Raw genomic sequence first — 20,997 nt, 5'->3', positions numbered from 1 at the left:
ATTAATAAGAAAGGAAGGGTTGTGGATTAATAGCGATGTGTTTGTGTGTCAAGTTGACTAGAGGTCAGTTGTACTGGCTGGTTTTGTGTCACCTTGACACAAGCTAGAGTCATCAGAGAGGAAGGAGCCTCAGTTGAGGAAATGCCTCCATGAGATCCAGCTGTAAGGCAGTTTCTCAATTAGTGATCAATGGGGACGTTTCCAACCCAAAGTGGGTGGTGCCATCCCTGGACTGGTAGTCCTGGGTTCTATAAGAAAGCAGGCTGTGTAAGCCATGTGAGCAAGCCAGTAAGCTGCATCCTTCCATGGCTTCTACATCAGCTTCTGCCTGCAGGGTTCTGGCCTGTTTGAATTCCTGTCCTGACTTCCTTCAATAATGAACAATAGTATGGAGGTGTAAGCCAAATAAACCCTTTTCTCCCCAACTTGCTTTTGGGTCATGCTGTTTCATTGAAGCAACAGAAACCCTAACTAACAGGGTCTCTGTATTAGTTCCTATCTATGGTAGGAGGAAACTTCTTTGATGATGTCTGAGTGAGGCCCTGATATATAAGTATGTCAAAATATATGGGTCATTTTCTTGCTATATTTCCTTGGTATAAAAATAGGAAGGCTGGAGAGATGGCTAAGAGGTTAAGAGCCCTGGCTGTTCTTCCAGAGGTCCTGAGTTCAATTCCCAGCAACCACATCCTATACTGAGATCTGATGCCTTCTTCTGGCCTGCAGACATACATGTAAGCATATCACTATATACATAATGAATAAATAAATCTTTTTTAAAAAATCCTTAAAAGAAAAAAATAGGATTTGGTTTTATTCTAGGTCCAGTGGCTATCTAGTTTCAGGTTCTTGACCACCCAAGCAGTATCAGGCATGGGCTCCATTATAACATGAATTTTAAAGTTTCTTATAATAAAAAAAAAAAACAGGCAGATATTGGGGTGAAAGCTGAAAGATCAGAGAAACAGAACAGCCAGCCACTAGCTTATCTCTATGAAAGCCTCAGCCTCAAAAGTAAGTTCCTGTTTCCTCACACCTTATACACCTTTCTGTGTCCTGCCATAATTACCTCCTGGCATTAAAGGCACTGCCTGGTTTTGTTTCTCTCATGTAGTCCAGTGGGGCCTTGAACTCACAGAGTTCAAGAGTATCAAGAGGCAGAGTAGGAGCTGAGCCATCATCTCCATTCTGGGTTTATTTTGAGATGCTCAGTTTTAAAGACTAGTCTGGGTTGGCTCTCATAGTTCATTCCTGGCTCTGGTCCACAGCAGTCTTGGTATGGATGTGGTGTATCCACCACTGGACACAGGCAACTTTAAGAGCTGAGGAAGTAAGTGATTTTTATGCAGTGTTAGCCAAAATTTAAGAACTGCTGGAGGAGAATGTATCTACATTCTCAGAGGTCCCCTGAGTCCATTGGAAGCAGTGGTGCAGGGTGGTTAAACACGGTCTCTTTGGTCTTTATAGCCAATATGATCTGAGGCTAAGAAAATACCAGTATCTGGTAGTGAAGCCATTCTGGCAGGTGTTAGGCCAGCAGACATTATGAATCAATATATGGGAACTGAACTGGGTGTCCTGGTGGTCCCATAAAAACTTCTCAGATTCTGTCACTCAGAGTCAAATCTAGAATTCCTTCAGATAGCCAGCCAATATGCAAGGAACACCAACTGATTTCACTGAGAGTCTTTAATTTGGAGGGCTTCATATTTATTCAGTAGTCAGTGGTAAATCCCTATTTAGAGTTGCTGAGCATTGTTTGTAGGACTGTGAAAGTCTCACATTGGGACCATGTAGATGCCATGATGAGAAGAGTTCCCTGACCAGGAGCTGGGAGAGGTCATATGTGCCTCCATGTGTTGTATGGAAGGTGTAGGGTAAAGATCAGCTTTTCCCTCAAGCAGTTGTTTGCCTGGCCAGCCACCTCACCACAGTTTCAAAGGTCTTACCTGAGGGACACACAGATATCCCTATACCGGTCACCTTTTATTATGGGAGGTAATGCCCGTTCAGAACCCCAGGTTGGAACATAATCAAATCCTGTAGCTAAATGGATATGGGCCATTAAGAGAATTCACACACTTGTTAACTATTCAGAAGTTCCAATTTAAATTCCTTGTTTATTTCTACAGAGGCCAATACCGATGCCACCCTCAAGGCTTTGTATGCAATCTGTTGCTTGGTGATCGAGCCCAAGCAAGTTCCTCTGGCCTCTCCCTGGGGATCACTACCTGGTCTGAATTACAAACCTCATTTCATCTTATCCTACTCAGAGACTTTGGTCCTGGGTCTTACAGTCATTTTGTCCACTGGAGGGGGTTGCCAGAATCCCAATGAGAGAAAAAGTTTTCTGGTTCTTTTGTTGGCTGAGAGGCCCTATAGCAGCAGTCACTCTTGATCAACTGGGGTCAAGGCGAAGGAAATCTCACTGGTGCCTCCAGAAATGTGGGTATCTTTCTGGAATAAGCAACTCCAACACAAATAAAACTGGAAGAGAGGAAATGTCACTCATAAACCAAAACCAGAAGAGTTTCTACATGGCTTCAATCTCAGGTCTAGTTTGGATTTTCATTTTATATACTAAAAAACAAGGTGAAGAAGGCAGGAAAGTGAGGTTGTATGAAATTCTTTGTGGCAGCAAGCAGGTTGTTTAAGGCAATGGTCCATTATTTCAACTATTTCTCTAGGTCATTCTGTTCCAGGAAGCAAGTGAAGTAATGTTGGCCAGATAGGCAGCATCTAATAATTGGTTTTTAAACTTTATTCTACTTCAGAATTTCCTTCCTCATCTCTTCTGATTAGTTTTGGTTTGAAGTCTATATTTTGAGATATTAAAATAGCTATACCTGCTTACTTCTTGGGTCCACTTGCTTGGATTATCTTTTTCTAACCTTTTACCCTGAAGTGATGTCTATCTTTGATGGTGAGGTGTGTTTCTTGTATGCAGCAAAAGGATTGATCCTGTTTTCTAATCTAACCCACTAATCTTTATCTTTTTACTAGAAAATTGAGTCCATCCATTAATGTTAAGAATTATCAATAAGCAGTGTTTATTGATTTCTGTTATTTTTTGTTATGGTGTAGGTTTTCCCCCTCTTTTTATTTGCTGGTCTGGGGTTATTTATTCCTTATGTTTTCTTGGTTGTGGTGAACCTCTTCAGATTGATATTTTCATTCTACCACCTTCTGTAGAGCTAGATTATAAATAAATATTGCTTAAATTTGGTTTTACTGTGGAATGTATTTCTTTCTTTGTCGATTGTAATTGAAAGTTTTGCTGGGTATAGTAGTCTAGGCTGGCACCTGTGCTATGTTAGTTTGTAGAAAATTTGTCCATGCCCTTCTGGCTATCAGAGTCTCCACTGAGAATTCAAAAGTAATTCTAATGGGTCTGGGTTTTTCACCTGCAACTTTTAGTATCTTTTCTTTGCTCTGTATCTTTACTGTTGTTTAGATTATTATGTGTTAATGGGGTATTTCATTTCTGATCCTGTCTATTTTATGTTTGATATATGTTCTACATGCTTCTTGTATCTTAATAAGGACCTCCTTTTTAGGCTCAGAAAATTTTTCTTCTATAATTTTGTTGAAAATATTTTCTGTGCCTTTGGTGTGGGTTTCTTCTCCTTCCTTTATTTCTCTTATTCATAAATTTATTGTCCCAGATTTGCTAGATGTTTTTTGTCTGAGTATTTTAGATTTAACATTTTCTTTTACTGAGGTGCCTATTTCCTCTACCTTGTCTTCAGTACCTAAAATTCTCTTTTATGTCTTATAGTCATTGGTGAGGCTTACCTCTGAGATTTTTAGTTTGGCTTCCTAAATTTTAATTTCCAGTTGTGGTATTTTGAAAGAAAATGCCCTTCATAGGGAGTGGTACTATTAGTAAGTATGAATTTGTTGGAGTAGGTTTAGCCCTGTTGGAGAAATTGTGTCACTGTGAGTGTGGGTTTTGAGGTCTCCTATGCTCAAACTGTGCCCTGTGACACAGTTCCCTTCCTGCTGACTGCAGGACCAAGATGTAGAACTCTCAGCTCCTTCTCCAGCACAATGTCTACCTGCACGCTGCCATGTCCCATCATGGTGATAATGGACTAAATCTCTAAAACTGTGAGCCACCCTAACTAAATATTTTCCTTTATAAGAGTTGCTATGACTATGGTATCTCTTTACAGCAATAGAAACACTAAGACAGAATTTGGGACTGGGGTATTGCTGTAATAGGCCTGACCACATTTTTGTTTGGAAGAATCTAGACTTTGGTACTTTGGGTTAGGAAAGCAGAATAATGCTTTAAGAATGACTTAAAGGTCTATACTGGTAGGGCCATGCAAGACTTGAACTGTGGGAGCCTGACTCTAGATTATTGGTAAAATTATTAAGGCTACTCCACATAGTTAAAAGGGAGGTTTATTTTGTAGGGTAACTTACAAATTAAGGGATAGGTTGTAGGGTCTGTCAAAGGTATGGCGCAGTCCGGCAGTGTTCTCTGGAGAACTCTGCTCGGTCTACCTCCAGCGTCCAGGGTCCTGGAACCAACAGAAGCCTCTCCTCTCAATCCTGGGTCTTCAGCATCCTCCCTCAGCCCTACCTTGTGGGCGTGACCATTACCGAAGCCTCAATGGGGGTTGAAACTTCCAGGCCAAGGCTGGAATGGCTAACCACTACACTAGATGTTTCAGAGGAGAATTTTAATATGTTGCCTAGAGACCATTCTTTATTATGGACCTTGAGAGCCCAGCTCCCATGATCCACTCAGTATAATAAAAGGAATGGCTCAGAGAAGCAAAGGGTAGGAAACTTTTGGTGGTGGGTGGTTGAGACAGGGTTTCGCTGTGTAGTTTTGGTGCCTGTCCTGGATCTCACTCTGTAGACCAGGCTGGCCTCGAACTCACAGAGATCTGCCTGGCTCTGCCTCCCGAGGGCTGAGATTAGAGGCATGTGCCACCACTGCCTGGTGGTATAGAAAACTTTTTTATCTAAAGGTAATTAGGTACAATTGTTAGTCTATCTATCACATTTCCTCATTCTTTTACCCATTCACTTCCTCACACTTCTCTCATGCTGCTTCTTCCTTCTTCTTCTTCTTCTTCTTCTTCTTCTTCTTCTTCTTCTTCTTCTTCTTCTTCTTCATATCTCACCCAGCATACACACACACACCTTTCACTCACATTTTGCATCAGCTCATCTCAAAGTATTACAGCAAGGGTGTGTGGGTTCACACAGATCTGTGGAAAGAAGACTCAGAGGCACTCCAGACTCTCTGGACTCAAGGCTCTAGGGACTGACTCCTTTTCCTTTGTGCCTGGCCTTTTTATTTTTCTAAGTATTTATAGTTTAGAAAGTTGAATTCCATATGCTCAAAACAAACTGAAAAGAGCTCCCAAAAACATAATGCCAAATGCAAATTCCTCAATTTTTAGCAGGTACCGTGGTTTGCTGGGTTTTCTGAAACAAGTTTTGCATATGCCTTTGTATCCTTGGGAGACAATCAGACAAGATTCACATAGGGTAATAAGAGAAACAAAAGGTATGGGTTAAAAGGGGATGGATTAGGGCTAGGTGCTACTTTCTGGAGTCAGGCCAGGAGTAGCTCAACAGGAATGCAGCCACAAGCTCTCACATAGCTCTACCCAACCAATAAACAATTGACTGGACCTTGAGTAGTCAGGGTATGTGCAGAAAAGGAGCTACCACAAGGACTATATCTTGATGTAAGCAGCCTGGCTTTAATTTAGCAATAAACAATACCAGGGAATGGTCTTTGTGTATATTCTATGGAGGCATTAGTCTGTATTGGACTTATTCTAAGGTCTTTGCAAAATGTATAAAAGACTGTCTTTGAGATTGAGAATATTGCTACTTTCTTGTATCCATAGAGAAGTATATACTGGTAACATTTCTGTTCATTCATCAAAATTATATAGCTTAAACAGAAACCCACAGCTAACTGTGTGCCCAAAGAAGTAAAACACACTATCAAAGTTCTATGGAAAGCACCTCACTCTAATGAAGATGGTGAAAAGAACTCTAACTATAATTATAATGAAAAGAAGCAAGCTGAAGAAGGGAAAATACAAAATGTGCAACTTGAGGTGAAAGGAGGAACCAGGAAGTGGAATGCAACTAAGTTCTGTGTTGAAGGAGATAAACAGATTCTGAAATGGAAAAAAGGGAGTGGTGACCACAGGGAAAGATCTCACACAACTAAATTTCCAAACTGTGAAAAAGAAACTAAAGAAAAGCTTAAAGCTGGTTATTATGGTACATACACCTATAATCCCAGCACTCCAGCACTCTAGCACTCTGAGTGTGAGACTAGCCTGGTCTATAGATCCAGTTTTAGGACAGCCAAATTTAGGCAGTGAAGTAAACTACTCAAAGCAGAAAGCTGATAATGATGATGTAATTGAACAAGGGGCCATGTTCCAGCCCCAGAAAGCAGCAGAACTTGGCAGCTTTGACCATGTGGTTCTGACTTTAGAGTCAAGGATACAAAAAAGGGGTTATGGAATCTCTCTTCTGCTAAGAAAAGCCACTGAGGCCAGGCAAATGTGTCCCTAAGTGGTGGCCTAGAGAAGCCATTGTGTGAAGCTGTAAAGTTGAAGCCTAGACTGCCTTAGAGACCTCAACATGTTGGAGATACCAGGGCTGTGGGGTACCTATCAAGGAGAGCTGCTAACTGGGAGTGGAATCAGTCCAAAAGGAAGAAGTGTGTGGCAGTCAACAAAGCTAAAAGGAGTTGAAGATCTGAAGAGCGTTTTGACATCAGACATGGAGATGCACAGTTTGGAGTTTACACAGCTGGTTTTCAACCTTGCTTTGATCCAGTATTTCCTCACTATGCTCCTTTCCTTACATTTTGGAGCAGCAATGTATATCCTGTGCCATTATATGTTGGAAGTACATGATCTCCTTTTTTATTTTGATTTTACAGGGGATTACAGTTAATACATCACATGAATCTCAGAGGTACCTTGAACTTTAGACTTTTAAATAAGTTTTAGACTGTTATATACTATGAGGACTTTTGAAGTTGGACTAAATGCATTTTTGCATTATGATATGGCTACAAGCCTATGGGGCCAGGGAGTGGACTAGGGTGGTTTGAAAGAAAATGGCCCCCACAGGGAATACCACTATTAGGAAGTGTAGCTTTGTTGGAATAAGTATGGCCTTATTGGAGAAAGTGTGTCACTGAGGGAGGTGGGCGTCTAGCTCTGCTATGCTTAAGCTACACCCAGCAAGAGTTCACTTCTTGTTGCCTGTAGGATCAAGATATAGAAATCTCAGCTCCTTCTCTAGCATCATGTCTGCCTATATGCCACTGTATCCTACCATGATAATAATATACTAAACTATAGCTGCAGAGTTTCTCTCCAGCTCCCACCAAGCCCCTGTAGTACTGCAGCCCACTTATAAAATAAACACACAGACTCATATTATTTAAACTGTTAGGCCTAATGGCTAGACTTCTAGGTAGCTGTTCTTATATCTTAAATTAACCCATTTCTATAAACTTATACCTTGCCACATGGCTTGTGGCTCACCAATATCTTACATGTTGGTACTCATGGAAGTGGCTGGCAGCATCTCTTGACCCAGCCTTCCTGTTCCCAGAATTCTCTGCTTGTCCCACCTATACTTCTTACCTGGCTACTGGCCAATCAGCATTTTATTTATACAGAGTGATATTCACAGCATTTCCACTTTTCTGTTTTTTCAAAAAGGAAGGTTTTAACTTTCACATAGTAAAATTACATATAAAAAATCATCAAGCAAGAATTACAATTACAATATTTAGTTAATTAATACTATCTAGTCTATTTGTATTTGGCAAAATTAAAGAAGATATCTTATCTATCTTATATTTGTGAGTCTAAGGTTTCATATCTAACTTATCTCTTATCATAACTAAGGAAATTATAACTATCTAGTTTTCAACTACATCAAAGACCTGAGATATGGGAGATGGACACAAGCAACTTTCAGGAGTCTTGTGAGAGACAGCTGACAGCCTGGACAGTTATCCAAAGTTCCTTTGTAAAGTTGGGGCATCTGTCTTCAGCCCACAGGGCTAGAGTCTCCCAGTCATTTTTCTCTGTGTCCTATAGAATGTCTGGCAGTTTGTCTCTGCAAAGCAGGAACCTGAAGGACAATTTTGCCAAACAAAGTGCAGTGGTCACCTTCCTATAGGTCCTGCATGTTCAGTCAATCAAGCAGTCCAAGCAAGAACAGTTTCTTGCCAAAATGGCTGTTTTTGCCAAGAAGAAGAAAAACTCCATATAGAGTATCTTCAATGCCCATCCTCCTCTCTGAAGTAAATCTGGTGTTGCCAGGAGCAGACATGTTTCACTGTCCAGAAAGTCTAAACTTTTTAAACATTTTAATGCCATATTCTGTAGGTCTTTGAAGTGTTTGAAGATTACTTACCTAATTGAATTATATCTATGTATACCTAGAAGACTTAACTAACATGGCTACAAGTATGATTATCATAGATGACTAATTATTAATCCATTTCTTAATTATCCATTACAATTTTAAATGAGCTGTACAAGCATAATACCTTAAATAAAAGTAGAAATATACACACAATATAACAAAATTAACTTTAAATTTATATCAGTAAACTAAAAACTATACCAATGTAAAACATTTCAAACAAGCTGTTGCTTGTTTAAAAGTAGGTTCATTAATCTATCCTTTCATCCTATCATATCTATATCACATCCCCTTTTCTTCCTGCCTATTTTGCCCACCAAATCCCCCATTTTGGAAACCCTCTACCCCTGAGCTATAGAAACCTTATCTTCCTCATATCCAATGCTGACCTCTCAAACCCTTTCTTAGAGGGAGGTAGCCCATGTACATGAATAAAAAAGCTCACTTTAATTAATTTGGCCATGAAGATTTAGGCTCATGGTCTTTCTCTTGGCATCTTTGGGGTTAATATTACCTAGGATGATACTTATAACTATTATGTAGTATTTTAATAGCCAAATATTATTTTAAAAATCTTAATTATGCATGTGTTACAGATGGTTTTTTGTAAGTGTTGATCTTAGGTCTTCTTTATAAGCTTTAATATCAAATATACTATCTCCAAGTCTTATCTTATATAAACCTTAAAAACTTACTCAAGACTTTTATAACATAAAAAGTCTTTTAGTTTTTTTTTTATTTTGTACACATATATCCAAGTCAATCTTCATGTATAACTTTATTATTAAAATAAGTTTATCTGTTATTCTTATAACATTTGTATTAATACTGTTTATTTTTAATGTAATATCTTCTTATCTTTGTAATATTCTTAGTTTTTAATACTATGAGGTAATATAGTCATATAGATATTCCCATTTTTACTTTTAAAATAAAATTGGTTTGAATGGCCTGTTCATCTCCTTTTATTTTGAAGGAGTCTTAACGTTTAACAAGTTTTGTTGGGATCATTTTTGGCTCAAGGTAGGAGGAGCATAGTAGTTCAACTTATGAAGTAGGAAGACAGCAGTTATTAACTTAGAAGACAGGGCAGGAGCCCTGTATTAGACCTTTAAAAGCCCTTTCTGATTTATTAGTTTGTATTCAAAGAGTCTGTAAAGGTTTAAAATAGCTTTAAAATAATTTGAATGTGTATGTATGTATGTATGCACACACACAAACACACACACACATGCACACACATTTAAAGGCACAGACATAAGTCATTCTCATGTAAAGCAACCATCCAATGGGAAAGGTGTGTCCTAGAGTGGGAGCAATCACCTTCTGTAAGACCTTAAAACCCAGCAACTCAGCGACCTCAAGGGCTCTTCAGTGGCAGCAGCTATAATTGTCCTTTAATTTTCTGTTGAAATTGGTCAATGTTTGCTCTTTCTTGGTGTGGTAGTGTTACATAATATGTAAGAACAATTAACAAAACATTAAAATCACAAAGACATCTTTTTAGTTCAAGGAATCTGAGCCCATAGGTAGTCAAGAGTGTGCTTGGAGAAGAGGGTAAAGAGATCAGAATAATCTATTAAGTGTCCCTAAGAAATGATACCTGCTCAGGTTTAGTTTTCACCTGTCACAGAGCCAGTGGGCGGGTCTGACTCGGGAAGGCAGTTAAGGACACAACAAGAGAATCTGAGAGGTGGGTAAAGCCCACATTCCAGTCAGCATTGCTGCCATGGGTAGCCAGTGGCTGCTCCACTTAGATGGTGCCAGCGCAGGGCGGGGTGCCTCATCGACCAGATAAGTCTCACTATTTTAGCCTGTAAAAATCCATGTGTAGGAATGAAGCTAAGGGAGGTGTGAAAACAGAAACAACTTGAAGGTGGGAAACATTTTAAATCTTTGTCATTGTGAAGTTGTCAGAGTCTGAGCCTGCCCATCACCTTCCCACCCCCATCCTCACCCCACAGACACCTTCACCCCTCCTGTAGGCCAGGGGCCATTTGTTCTGCTCTGTGTGGATCCCCTGCAAGCGGAGGCTGGTTTTAGGCTGATCAGGGGAGCAGGGCTGTTGACATCCTACCAGGGCTCCAGAATCTGCAAGCCAGTTTCGACAATGCCTGTCTTTTTCTCCACTGTCAGATCCCTTGTTGTAGTGGCAATAATTCAGAAGTAAACAAACTGGCTTTTTCTGTCCAAAACACTATCAGAACGTTCAAGCTCCTCAGGTTTCTACAAAAGAAGAAGAGTTTCACCGGGGGTCCTCTCTGGTTGATACCCCACAACAATCTAGTAATCCTGTGTGTGAGGAAAGGTGGGGAGGATGCTTGGTTCAGATAAAGGAGTAGGAGTTATTCCAGGTGGTTTTTAAAACTGCATCATCAAACAAAGTAACTTCTTCCTCATCCTCTGAGGCATTGCATTGGAGTAAAAAAGCCAACACACAACTTAAAAATTTAAAGAACACGAGGAAGGTCATTATTGTTTACATTGCCTAAGTAGTATCTTTCTGCAAAAAAAAAGTTAACAGCCCGGAGACCCACCTTGCTCGATTAATGATCATTACACTATTGTGCATTGCTATGGAAAAATCTTTATGTATGCTTTGGCTATTTGCTGTTCTCATTAGTTTAATAAAGGGCTAAATGGTCAATAGCTAAGCAGGTAGAGGTTAGGCAGGACTTGTGGACAAAAAAAAGTGGCAGATAAGGAGACAGGAGGAGTCACTAGACAGATGCAGAAGAAGCAGGAGATGAACATGCCAGTGCTGAAAAAAAATAAAAGGTATCACCACATGGTAAAGCATAGATAAGAAATATGAGTAAATTTAAGTTGAAAGACCTAGTTAGTAACAAGAGTGAGCTTTGGGCCAAGCACTTAAAATAAGTCTCTGTGTGCTTATTCAGGAGTGGGTTGGCGGGACAGAAAAGTACATCTACTGTAATGATATAGTGCACAGGAGGCCCTGGCTGGCCAAGCCATGGTGTCCCATGCATAAGGAAAGCATGCCATGCAGACGCTGCTGCAAGCTGTGGCTTGTGGAAAGCCACTCAAACCCCAGGCACTGCATACATGTTGAAAGAGGAATTATTATAATAGGAAGGTGAAGAGAAAGACGGGAAAGAGGAGGACAGAAAGAAAGAGAAGGGAGGGAAAGTGGAGGTGTGAGCATCTAATGGCGAGGGGAGAAAGGAATGAAGTGGAAAGCAAAGGGGGAGGAATTTTCTTCTTAAAGGGAATGTAGGATGGCATCAGGAGGACACCCAGCAGGTCCTTAAGGGAAAGCTCAGACTACTAATACCCACAGTACATGAACTTCATTTGTACCTCCATATTCCATCCAGGAATCAAGAAATCAACTTTCTGATTGAGGTGATGCCTCCCTCTCCCAGAATTTAAAAAGAGAGGGTATAGCTAGAGTTTCCCTGCCTGGCCCACGGTCAGGACAAATCTCTCCCACCTGCCAGGCCCATAGATGCTCAGACCCAACCAAGTAAACACACAGAAACTTATATTGTTTACAAACTGTATGGCCATGGCAGGCTTCTTGCTATCTAGTTCTTATATCTTAAATTAACCCATTTCTGTTAGTCTATAAGTTGCCACATGGCTCATGGCTTACCAGTACCTTACATCTTGTTTGTCATGGTGGTGGCTGGCAGTATCTCTCTCCCCTCCACCTTCCTGTTCCCCAAATTCTCTTCTCTCCTTGTCCCACCTATACTTCCTGCCTGGCTACTGGCCAATCAGCATTTTATTTACACAGAGTGATATTCATATCAAGAGGGAGCAAAAGGTAGAAACACAGTTGTAGGAATCGGGTCCAAGAAACTCGTCACCAGGAGAAAATTATCGAAGTGTGTCAGAGTAAGATGGTGCAGAGGTCCATCCATCTTGTATTCTTGCTGACATAATTTCAAGTTTAACAAGAATTTGATTTCCCTGATGTGAATCACTATGAAAAATTACCCAATTCTATTCTAGGCACCAAACATCAAGATGTCCCAGCTAACTTAGTGTCTGTTAAACTACCTGCATGAACAGAACTCGCCAGTCTAGCTGCCAAGTGAGAAGATAGCAGGGTATGGTGTTTGCCTTTAAAAACTTCTTACCCTAAACACTCAGTGCTACTCTTGGGTCCCAAATACCTGAATGTAGTCCCAGACAGCTGAAATAAAGACTTTCAATTGACTGTTAACTGCGTCTGAATGGTCATCTCTGGTGGGGTCCCCATAACAGAAGAAGGTGATGTGTTCAACACAAACCATGGCAAATAAATCCACATTTGAGATGAGAGTCAAGAAGAACAGAAACAAAGTACTAAGTGGAACACATTGTTTATCATTCAGATGGTTTCTCCCTGACTTTTCAAGCCACAAAGCTCAGTCTGTCTGGTTTATGTATACCTCTATTCACAAAAGAATTCACACACACTGGGATGGATGAAATACTCAGTAAATTGAAGATACATTTTATAGTTGATATTTTAAAAGGTCAAGCAGATAAAACATACTGAAGAAACAGAAGGGAACAAAAGCACCATTCAAAGAGCCCTCACTTTGTGTCTTCTAACTAGAAATAACCTACAGTTTTAATTGTGGACAAATTTGTTCAAAAATCGGTATTTATGGAGAACAGCCCACTAACTATTCACTTATATGCTTGGTGTGTAAAACTGTAGAGGGCAGGAGGGCCTGGTACTCACAGAGAAGCACTATGAGAACCAATAATGTTAGCCATGCAGGGTTGTCTCCTCAATGGAGGTAATAAAATCAAATACCTGCATTCCATCCAGAAACCTAAGAATGAATTTTGTTAACATCCTAATGACCTTTTTGGTATCTGTGGGGGCAGATCTCACCCTAATTCCCCAGAATGATTATCCCAAACTCTTCCCTCCCTAAACCATTACCTATCCTTAGGGGGCATGTCACAAGTACTTTATGACCTGCTAACTTTTATGTTTATCAATCAGAGACCACATTGGTTCTAGGCCTTTGAGCTATAGAACCCACCCACACGGTAACATGTATTTTGTAAAGGAAGTTCTATGTAGTCATATCTTGTTTTATTGTATAGCTGGAACTGGAATTATTATTGCCTGGAGACTTTTCCCAAATTCCATCATATTTAAGCATACCTACAATAAACTGCTATTGGGGACTATAGGGTTCCAGCTCCTCGATAGTCCCCTCCCAGAGTCTGGAAAGAATCTACAACCAGCTGATAATGAATCTTTGATGAAAAGAAATGAATCTATGTACGTGAAACTCCTTAGTCTATATACTTTATTATTCTGAGTCAGTTCTCTTGCTACACAGCTTCTAGTCTGCTCTCATGTCTAGCTCCTTTCTTGCTTGATTTCTCCTTACATTAATCTGTTGTCCCCTCTAAGTTCTATCTTAATTCTCTCATCTTAGTTCTGCCCCATCTAGGTTCTCATCCATCTACTTCTTTCCCATCTTAGCTCCTCTCTCATCTCCTTCTATCTTGTTCCTCCTCATCTTGTTCTTCCCCATCTGGCTCTTCCTCATCTCCCATATCATTCCTCTAGTACTCTCTTCTCACCTTTCAATCTAGTTCTTCCCCATCTCAGTTTGTTCCTCTCAAGTTCTTACCCATCTAGTTCTTCCATTCTCTATTCTCTTCTCTGTCTCCATATTCTCTCGGTTCTCTGTAAGTCTCTCTGGAATCCAATTATAAACCCAAGCAATAGCAATTCTCTGACCTAGCAATGTCACCAGGCTTGAATTCTACTGGGTCATAAAGGCAGGTAAGAATTTTCCTCAGGTAGTGACTGTCAGGCTTTCTTTTACAATCCAAAATGGGAGTGATAAAAAAGGAGGTCAACTGAGTGCTAATGACCGGTTAGTATATCCAAAAGGGGATCTATGTGCTCAGTCTACATTCCTAGAAGTGGTTAGGTAAGAAGGTAGAGGTCTATTAGTAAGGTTGTATAAGAAAGGAGGGTCTCACCCTAAATTGCACAAGAAATAAAGCCATACACCTGACCTAGTACACAGGTGTTGTTTTGTATGGCCTTGGATGCTTGATAGGTATTTTAGATAAATACACTGTTAGGAGTTCTTGAAAGCACACAAGAAAATCATTTTAGGAACCAGCTAATATATATATCCAAAAGCTAAAATATCACCAAGACTTCTTAAGCCATGGCTTGACCTTTGGAGAAGTCCTTGACTTTTCCAAATAGTAGCTTTTGTGATAGTAGCTGAATTCCATTACATTTTCCTGCGGCTTGCAGCAAATTGCCTGATATCAGACTCCGTGAAATCTAATACAAGTTGAAAAAGTCAAGCTGCACTGGGTTTTCATTCTGATCTCTTTGCAAAGTTCGCTGCCCTATCTGAATACCTACAAAGGCCTACCTCATGAAATTATATCCCAGGGCATGTTTTCTGAGAACTCTAATAACATGCGTCCTTCCACAGATGATGCTCTCATTTCCCAGAATACACAGTACGGTGTTCCAATTCCTCAACCTGAAGGGATATGTTGCAAATTCAAAGCCCTTCAGACTGAAAAGGGGAATCTTTTCTTGGAAGAAGGATTACACTTCTTGCAGGGGACATGGAAGTGACATTGGCTGGCACTTTAACTGTCCTCCAAACGTGTTCTGTCAATGGAAGTTCAACAAGTGGTCATCACAAGGAAACCGCCTATTATTTGTGTGGTCTCCTTTAATGCAATTTTTTCCTGTCATCCCTGGGCAAACTGATTCTCTTGGTTATTTTATTTTATTACTAAATTTTGTGCAGGCCTATGTGCTCATGAATTGCAAGTGCCCAATGAGGTTCTTTTGACTATTTAAAGCATTTTAATTCCATTTCCTTACTTACTTCTTCATGTATGCATGTGAACAGAGCGCAACTTGCAAGTTGGTTTTCTCCTTCTACCATGTGGGTCCTGAGAATCAAAGTCAGGTCCTAACCATCACAACTGTTTATTCAAAGAATGTCTTTAAAGCGTGGGTACTTTGTTTACCTTCTGGAAATAAAATGGCTTAGTTGAAGCTGAATGTTAAAAAGGTTTAATGATTTCTGATGTGTTATCAAGTCATTCATGGCATCAAAAACAAAACTTGTTCCAGAACATGATTAAAGCTCTAGCTTACACCTTTGGCATTTTTAGAGGTTAGAACTGCTCATTTAAATGAGTCAAACTTGCATCTTCAAGGTGAAAACCATCTAATCAACCCAATGTTTGAAATCAAACAAGCATTCTAAAAACTTAAATTATGAATGTTAAGAGTAAGGCAAATAATTTTGAGCATTTTGTTGAAATTTGACTAAACATCTCTCATGCACAGTGAAAAATCTGTAGTCTGATGTAGCATGAGTCTTAACAAGTCTTATTAATAAAATAAACCTGAGGCCAGTTATTCAGGTGAATGCTCAAAGATCAAGAAGCAGAACAAGCCACAGTTTCCTCACCTCAACAGTTCCTCAGCTGATCTTGTTTCTTTAGGATGGAAGCCTCTGTGTCCTTATCTGAATGGGTCTCAGCTGAACTGTGCTGCTCCAAAGCCTAAAAGCTTAACCAGCCAAATGTTTCTAGTTTCTGGTCTCCATGCCTTATATATCCTTCTGCTTTATGCCTTCACTCCCTGGGATTAAAGGCATGAGTCACCATGTTTGGCTGTATCCTTGAACACACAGAGATCAAGGTAAATCTCTGCCTCTGGGATGCTGGGATTAAAGGCATGTGCTACCACTGCCTATCCTCATGTTTAATATTGTGGCCGTCCTGTTCTCTGACTCCAGATAAGTTTATTAGCCTGCACAATATTTTGGGAAACACAATACCACCACATTTCCCCTGTTTTTGTCTAAAATTTTAAAAAGCTTATAACTAATACAAGAAAAATCATATTCAATAAGTATATACAATATACATAGTCAAGATTTACATTAACAATGTCTAGTCCATTCACATTTGACCGATTTAGATAAACAACTCCATTAGTATATAACAATGTCCAGTCCAGTAACATTTGATAAACTCAGACAAAAAAATAAAATTCATTACGTATCCTATGTAAAACAAGTAGTTCCTTTTTAAAAGTATTTTTCTTTTTATAATAGATTCAGTAGTCTACCTTTTGTCATTTTTATATCTTCCCCTTTTTCTTTTTAGAGTAGATTCAGTGAGCTACCCATTTATCCTATTATTCTTTATCTTTTTTCTCAGAGTAGATTCATATCTACTTCATATCTATATTCTCTTTTTTCTTTTTTTTTAAACAAAAACTCTGAATCTAATCTCCTTGTTCAGTTTTTTTCCTGACCATTAACAATTAACAACTTGAAACCAACCATCATAAACAATGACAATATCCCAAATTCATTAATGACAAAAAAACTTCCCATCTCCCCTCTTGGGAATGTAGGCATCGTTTTCTTAAAATTACTTCCATCTTTAGAGGATCCTAAAAAGAAAATTTTTGGGTTAACTGTCAAGTCTTGTAACATTTGTCCAGCTGCTGCATAATGAGAAAGTGCAGGGCTTGTCACAAGTCTTTGTTCAAGTAGTCTGTCAGGCTGGATCATCTCAGCTAGCCATCTCAAAATTGTCCTGAGTAGTTTGTAGTCCAAAAGTTGATCTTTTGGTGGTGGTAATCAGCTTAATGGCTTTACCATAGTCCATGTGGAATCATCGTTGTGGGATCCTGTCATCCTTTTGAAGATTCCAAAGTCGCTGTTAGGCATGGTCATGGTTCCTTGTGTGTGTGTGTGTGTGTGTGTGTGTGTGTGTGTGTGTGTGTGTGTGTGTGTGTGTGTATGTGCCTCCTCTATGGTTTGGAGCAAACAGTCTGATAAATGTCTGTCTCTTGGCATAAATATTCTTCCCTAGAAGAGAAAAACTTGACAGCAATTTCTCCCCACCATTTTTCTTGCCAAACTTTTCCAAACTGACCTTTGTCAATGCTTTCTTGTAACACGACAGTCCTGACAATTCTCTGAACAAGCAGCAATGAACACTTTGTCCCAGGTAGCAGCATCACTGCAGTCACCAACATGATGAGAAGCAGCCTGCAACTCAGAGCAGCAGCCACTGCCTCCATGGTCCCACTGCCACTGTTTGTAGCTAGTCCCCAGCTGGCCTCAAACTTGGGATCCTCCTGCCTCTGCCTCCTTCAGCAAATCCAACCAGTGTAAAGTATTTAAAACTAGTAATTGCCTTTTTCTTTCTTTATTTCTCTCTTTCTTTCTCTTTTCTTAACAAGAACCTTAAATCTAATCTCCTTTGCTTAGCTTTTCCTAACCTTTAATAACAACTTGTAACCATCCCTCCTAAGCAATGAAAATTATCCCAGACCCAAAACCCATTAAAAGACCAAAAAACCACCCGCCCCACACCACCTCTCTGGGAATGTGGACGTCGTATTCTTAAAATTTCTTCCTGCTGGGTATGGGCAAAGGTATCTTTATTTTGAAAAGAAAAATTTGAAAACAGATTTAAAGATTTTAGGGGCAATAGTATTTTGGTATATTTCTGATTCCATTTCTGTTGACACATGCATGTTTCCTTCTGATTTTAAAGTGGAATGCATAAAGCTGCAATATGACATCGACTTCAAGAAAGCTTTGCTCATGTCTCTTCAAGACTCATGGGTCTGAATATTCAAATATAAACACACCTGTCTCACACCCACATCTCACTTACATCATTGCTTCAGGGAAGCACTGCCCTGCCTAAGTAAATGTTTCAAGAAGGAAACACGGGAGATTGAAATCAGAACCCAATCTCTGAGGAGTTCCTTGGGAATTTCCTGAGTACCAATGCATTCTTTAACTTCTCAAATGCAGAATCAAACCTCCCACAGTTTTGTGTTGCCCCCTTTCTTTTACTTTTCTAACAAACTATCAAAACAACAAATCAAGTTGTACTACTTAGATATGATTAAGTCTTGGGACCTGCTTGAGGGTTGTAACACACTCTCCCCATGGGACTGCCACATAGTTGGAATTATTATGTGGGTCTTTTTGACATACATTTTCATTCTTATCAGCTTCCTTTAGTGATTTTGCATTGAATGTATGGCCCAAGTTGGTTCTTCCAGAAGCATCAGAAGGTTGGACACCCTGGCTTTAAAACTGTGTCACATTCCTTCAGCCTCCCCAGAATTTACTGAACTTACAGGGAGACAAAGTGGAGCAAGGGTTCACTGTTAGTGTCAAAACTAAATTTTCACCACACACAATCATAGTGGAGATGATAAAGTAACAGTACAAAACATGGTAAAGCATTTCTTTACACACGTAACCACACAAAACAAACAAACAAAAACAGAAGTCCTGTGTTTACATCTATTCTGTGAGTCCCAGAGGTCTTTCCTGAAACTAGGGAATTCAGGGTTGGACTGACATGAGGATGGAGAGAGCCCTTAAAATTTCCAAGGTGTGGAATATGAGAAGCCTAGAAACTGCTCCACGCCTTTGTTGGGGTATAAATAACAGCTCAAGGTGCCAGAACCTGTACTACTGCTGCACCTTCTCTGCCTCCTACTGTTCTGCAACAGTAACAGAACTATGATGACTGCAATTTTAGGTAAGGAGACATGAAGCCAAGGGGACAGAGGTGTCATGGTACCCATCTTTTACCTCTGAAGATCAAATTCATGTGTTTCTTACTTGTTCTGTTCTCAGCCCCACCCCTGGTACAGCCCTCATCCCCAATCTCACACCCCATCTCCTCCTCACGCCAAACATCCTTTCTAGCCTCTGACTGTGTTGCAATCCTCAAGTCTGTGACTTTCAATCACCCTCTTCCTAGAGCCCTCCCTGCATTTCCTCACAGGTCAATCCCATCCCAGGACTCCTATCAGTGCCAAATCCACCCTCAGCTATTAGACTCAAATGACTCTGTAGCACCATCTCTGGCCTCCATCCTGGCCTGCTGGCTGCACCTTGCACATCTTCTCTTTCTCAGCTGCAGTCCTGGTTTCTGCACTCCTGCATTCAGCAGGAGCCACAGGTAAGAATGGACCACACAGTGAGGAGGGAGGGGATGGGCTGTGGATGGGGTCCTCGGCTGTCCTGTGTAGTTCATCCAGCTGTGACTCTTCCCAGATACTGGTCCATTGCTGTGCCAGCCAGCACCCAGATGTGGGGACCAGATTTACAACCCCTTCAAGCAGTGCTGTGACAATGACACCATCCTGCCCCTGAATGGCACCGGCCTCTGTGGCCCCAGATGTATCTACTGGCCCTGTTTTCAGCTTTGCTGCCTGGAGTCCTCAGCTTCCAAGAATCAAGGGATTGTTAGGTTCAAGGTCCCAGGCATGAAGCCCGACTGCAGATCCTCCCCCATCTCCACAATCTGTGCCCAGGTAAGTTTTCTATTGCAGTCCAGATAGGGGTAGGAGAAAGCAGGGATGGAGCATGGCTGTCTTAGGCACATGTCCATGAGTGCTGTCTCTGCTGAGGCTCCACCTTTCTATACCTGAGACACTCCACGTATCTGTTTCCCACCTTATACCTCCTCATGTCCCTGTCTCTGCAGGAGCCTCACCCCACCAGCTCTCAGACAGATCTGACTTCCTCTAGAACATCTTGGAGAACAGAGTTTCAAGTCATTTCAGAATCTGATATTTTGTGATCAGCCATTTGGAGAGTGATTTTTCACTATTTCTATTTTCTTAATTATTATTAAATTTGTTCTTTGATGGATTCACACATGTATATAATGCATTCTTGTTATGACCTTCCCCAACCATCTCTAATCTCCCTCCTACCACAAGAAATACCTCCTCCCCCCTACTTGTCCCTTTCCTGGGTTCATGGTTTAGGGCTTTGTTGTATGACCTACTCAGTTTAATCTGGTGCATCTGCGTGACCATTGCATTGGGACTGATCACTGTAGCCTGAGAGGCCACCAATGGCACAGAGCTGAAGTCACTGACTCTGCCTTCCCCCAAATTTATCCAAAGGAACAATTTAGACTGAGAGACAGAACCCCCCTAAATCCCTCCTTCATCCTTTCCTGGCATTGATGGGCCCATTCTTGTGCAGACCCAGCACAGTATCCAGAGTTGAAAGTTCCTGCTTGCAGTGACTGTCTTGCACAGAAGATGGCATTACAGTGCTTCTCCCCATCTTCCAGCTCTTACAATCTTTATGTCCCCTCTTTGGCAATGTTCCCTGAACCTAGGAGAAGACACAAAATTGTCTAATCTAGTGCTGAGCACTAACAATCACTTTTCTCAGCACCTGCTTATTCTTCTCTGCCTTCAGTGCAGTTCAACTGAAGAGAAGACTCAGTGATAAAGCCAAGAAGAGTCTTTACTGTCTGTGAGTATAAACATTCTTATTTAGAAAGTAGTTCAAGATTTGTGAATTTGGAGAAACAACAGAATTAAGCATGCACACGCACGCACCACACCCCCAGTCCCTATGACTTTCCATGTCATGGGATTTGGAGTGGGTTTATGGTGCCACATAAGGAATCCCTCCTGTGGACTGGACCTCCAATCCAGTCAGAGAGTATGTTTGTTACCCGAATAACATCTGTGCCACTATTGAACATTGTTCCTGGCAG

The 20,997-nt window shown here is 40.5% G+C and overlaps 1 protein-coding gene across 1 annotated transcript; it reads left to right on the top strand.

The window, feature by feature from the left end:
- Nucleotides 1-18,992: 18,992 nt before the first annotated feature.
- Igfl4 (IGF like family member 4) lies at nt 18,993-20,058 on the top strand. The gene is made up of 4 exons (XM_036176746.1): nt 18,993-19,008; nt 19,390-19,434; nt 19,530-19,789; nt 19,963-20,058. The coding sequence occupies exons 1-4, from the start codon at nt 18,993-18,995 to the stop codon at nt 20,056-20,058; spliced, it is 417 nt and encodes a 138-aa protein (XP_036032639.1).
- The last annotated feature ends 939 nt before the right edge of the window (nt 20,059-20,997 follow it).

This window comes from Onychomys torridus, unplaced genomic scaffold, assembly GCF_903995425.1.
Source record: "Onychomys torridus unplaced genomic scaffold, mOncTor1.1, whole genome shotgun sequence".
Lineage (NCBI taxonomy): Eukaryota > Metazoa > Chordata > Mammalia > Rodentia > Cricetidae > Onychomys > Onychomys torridus.
The sequence above is the reverse complement of the archived record's forward strand: the minus strand, read 5'-3'. Positions and strand labels throughout refer to the sequence as shown.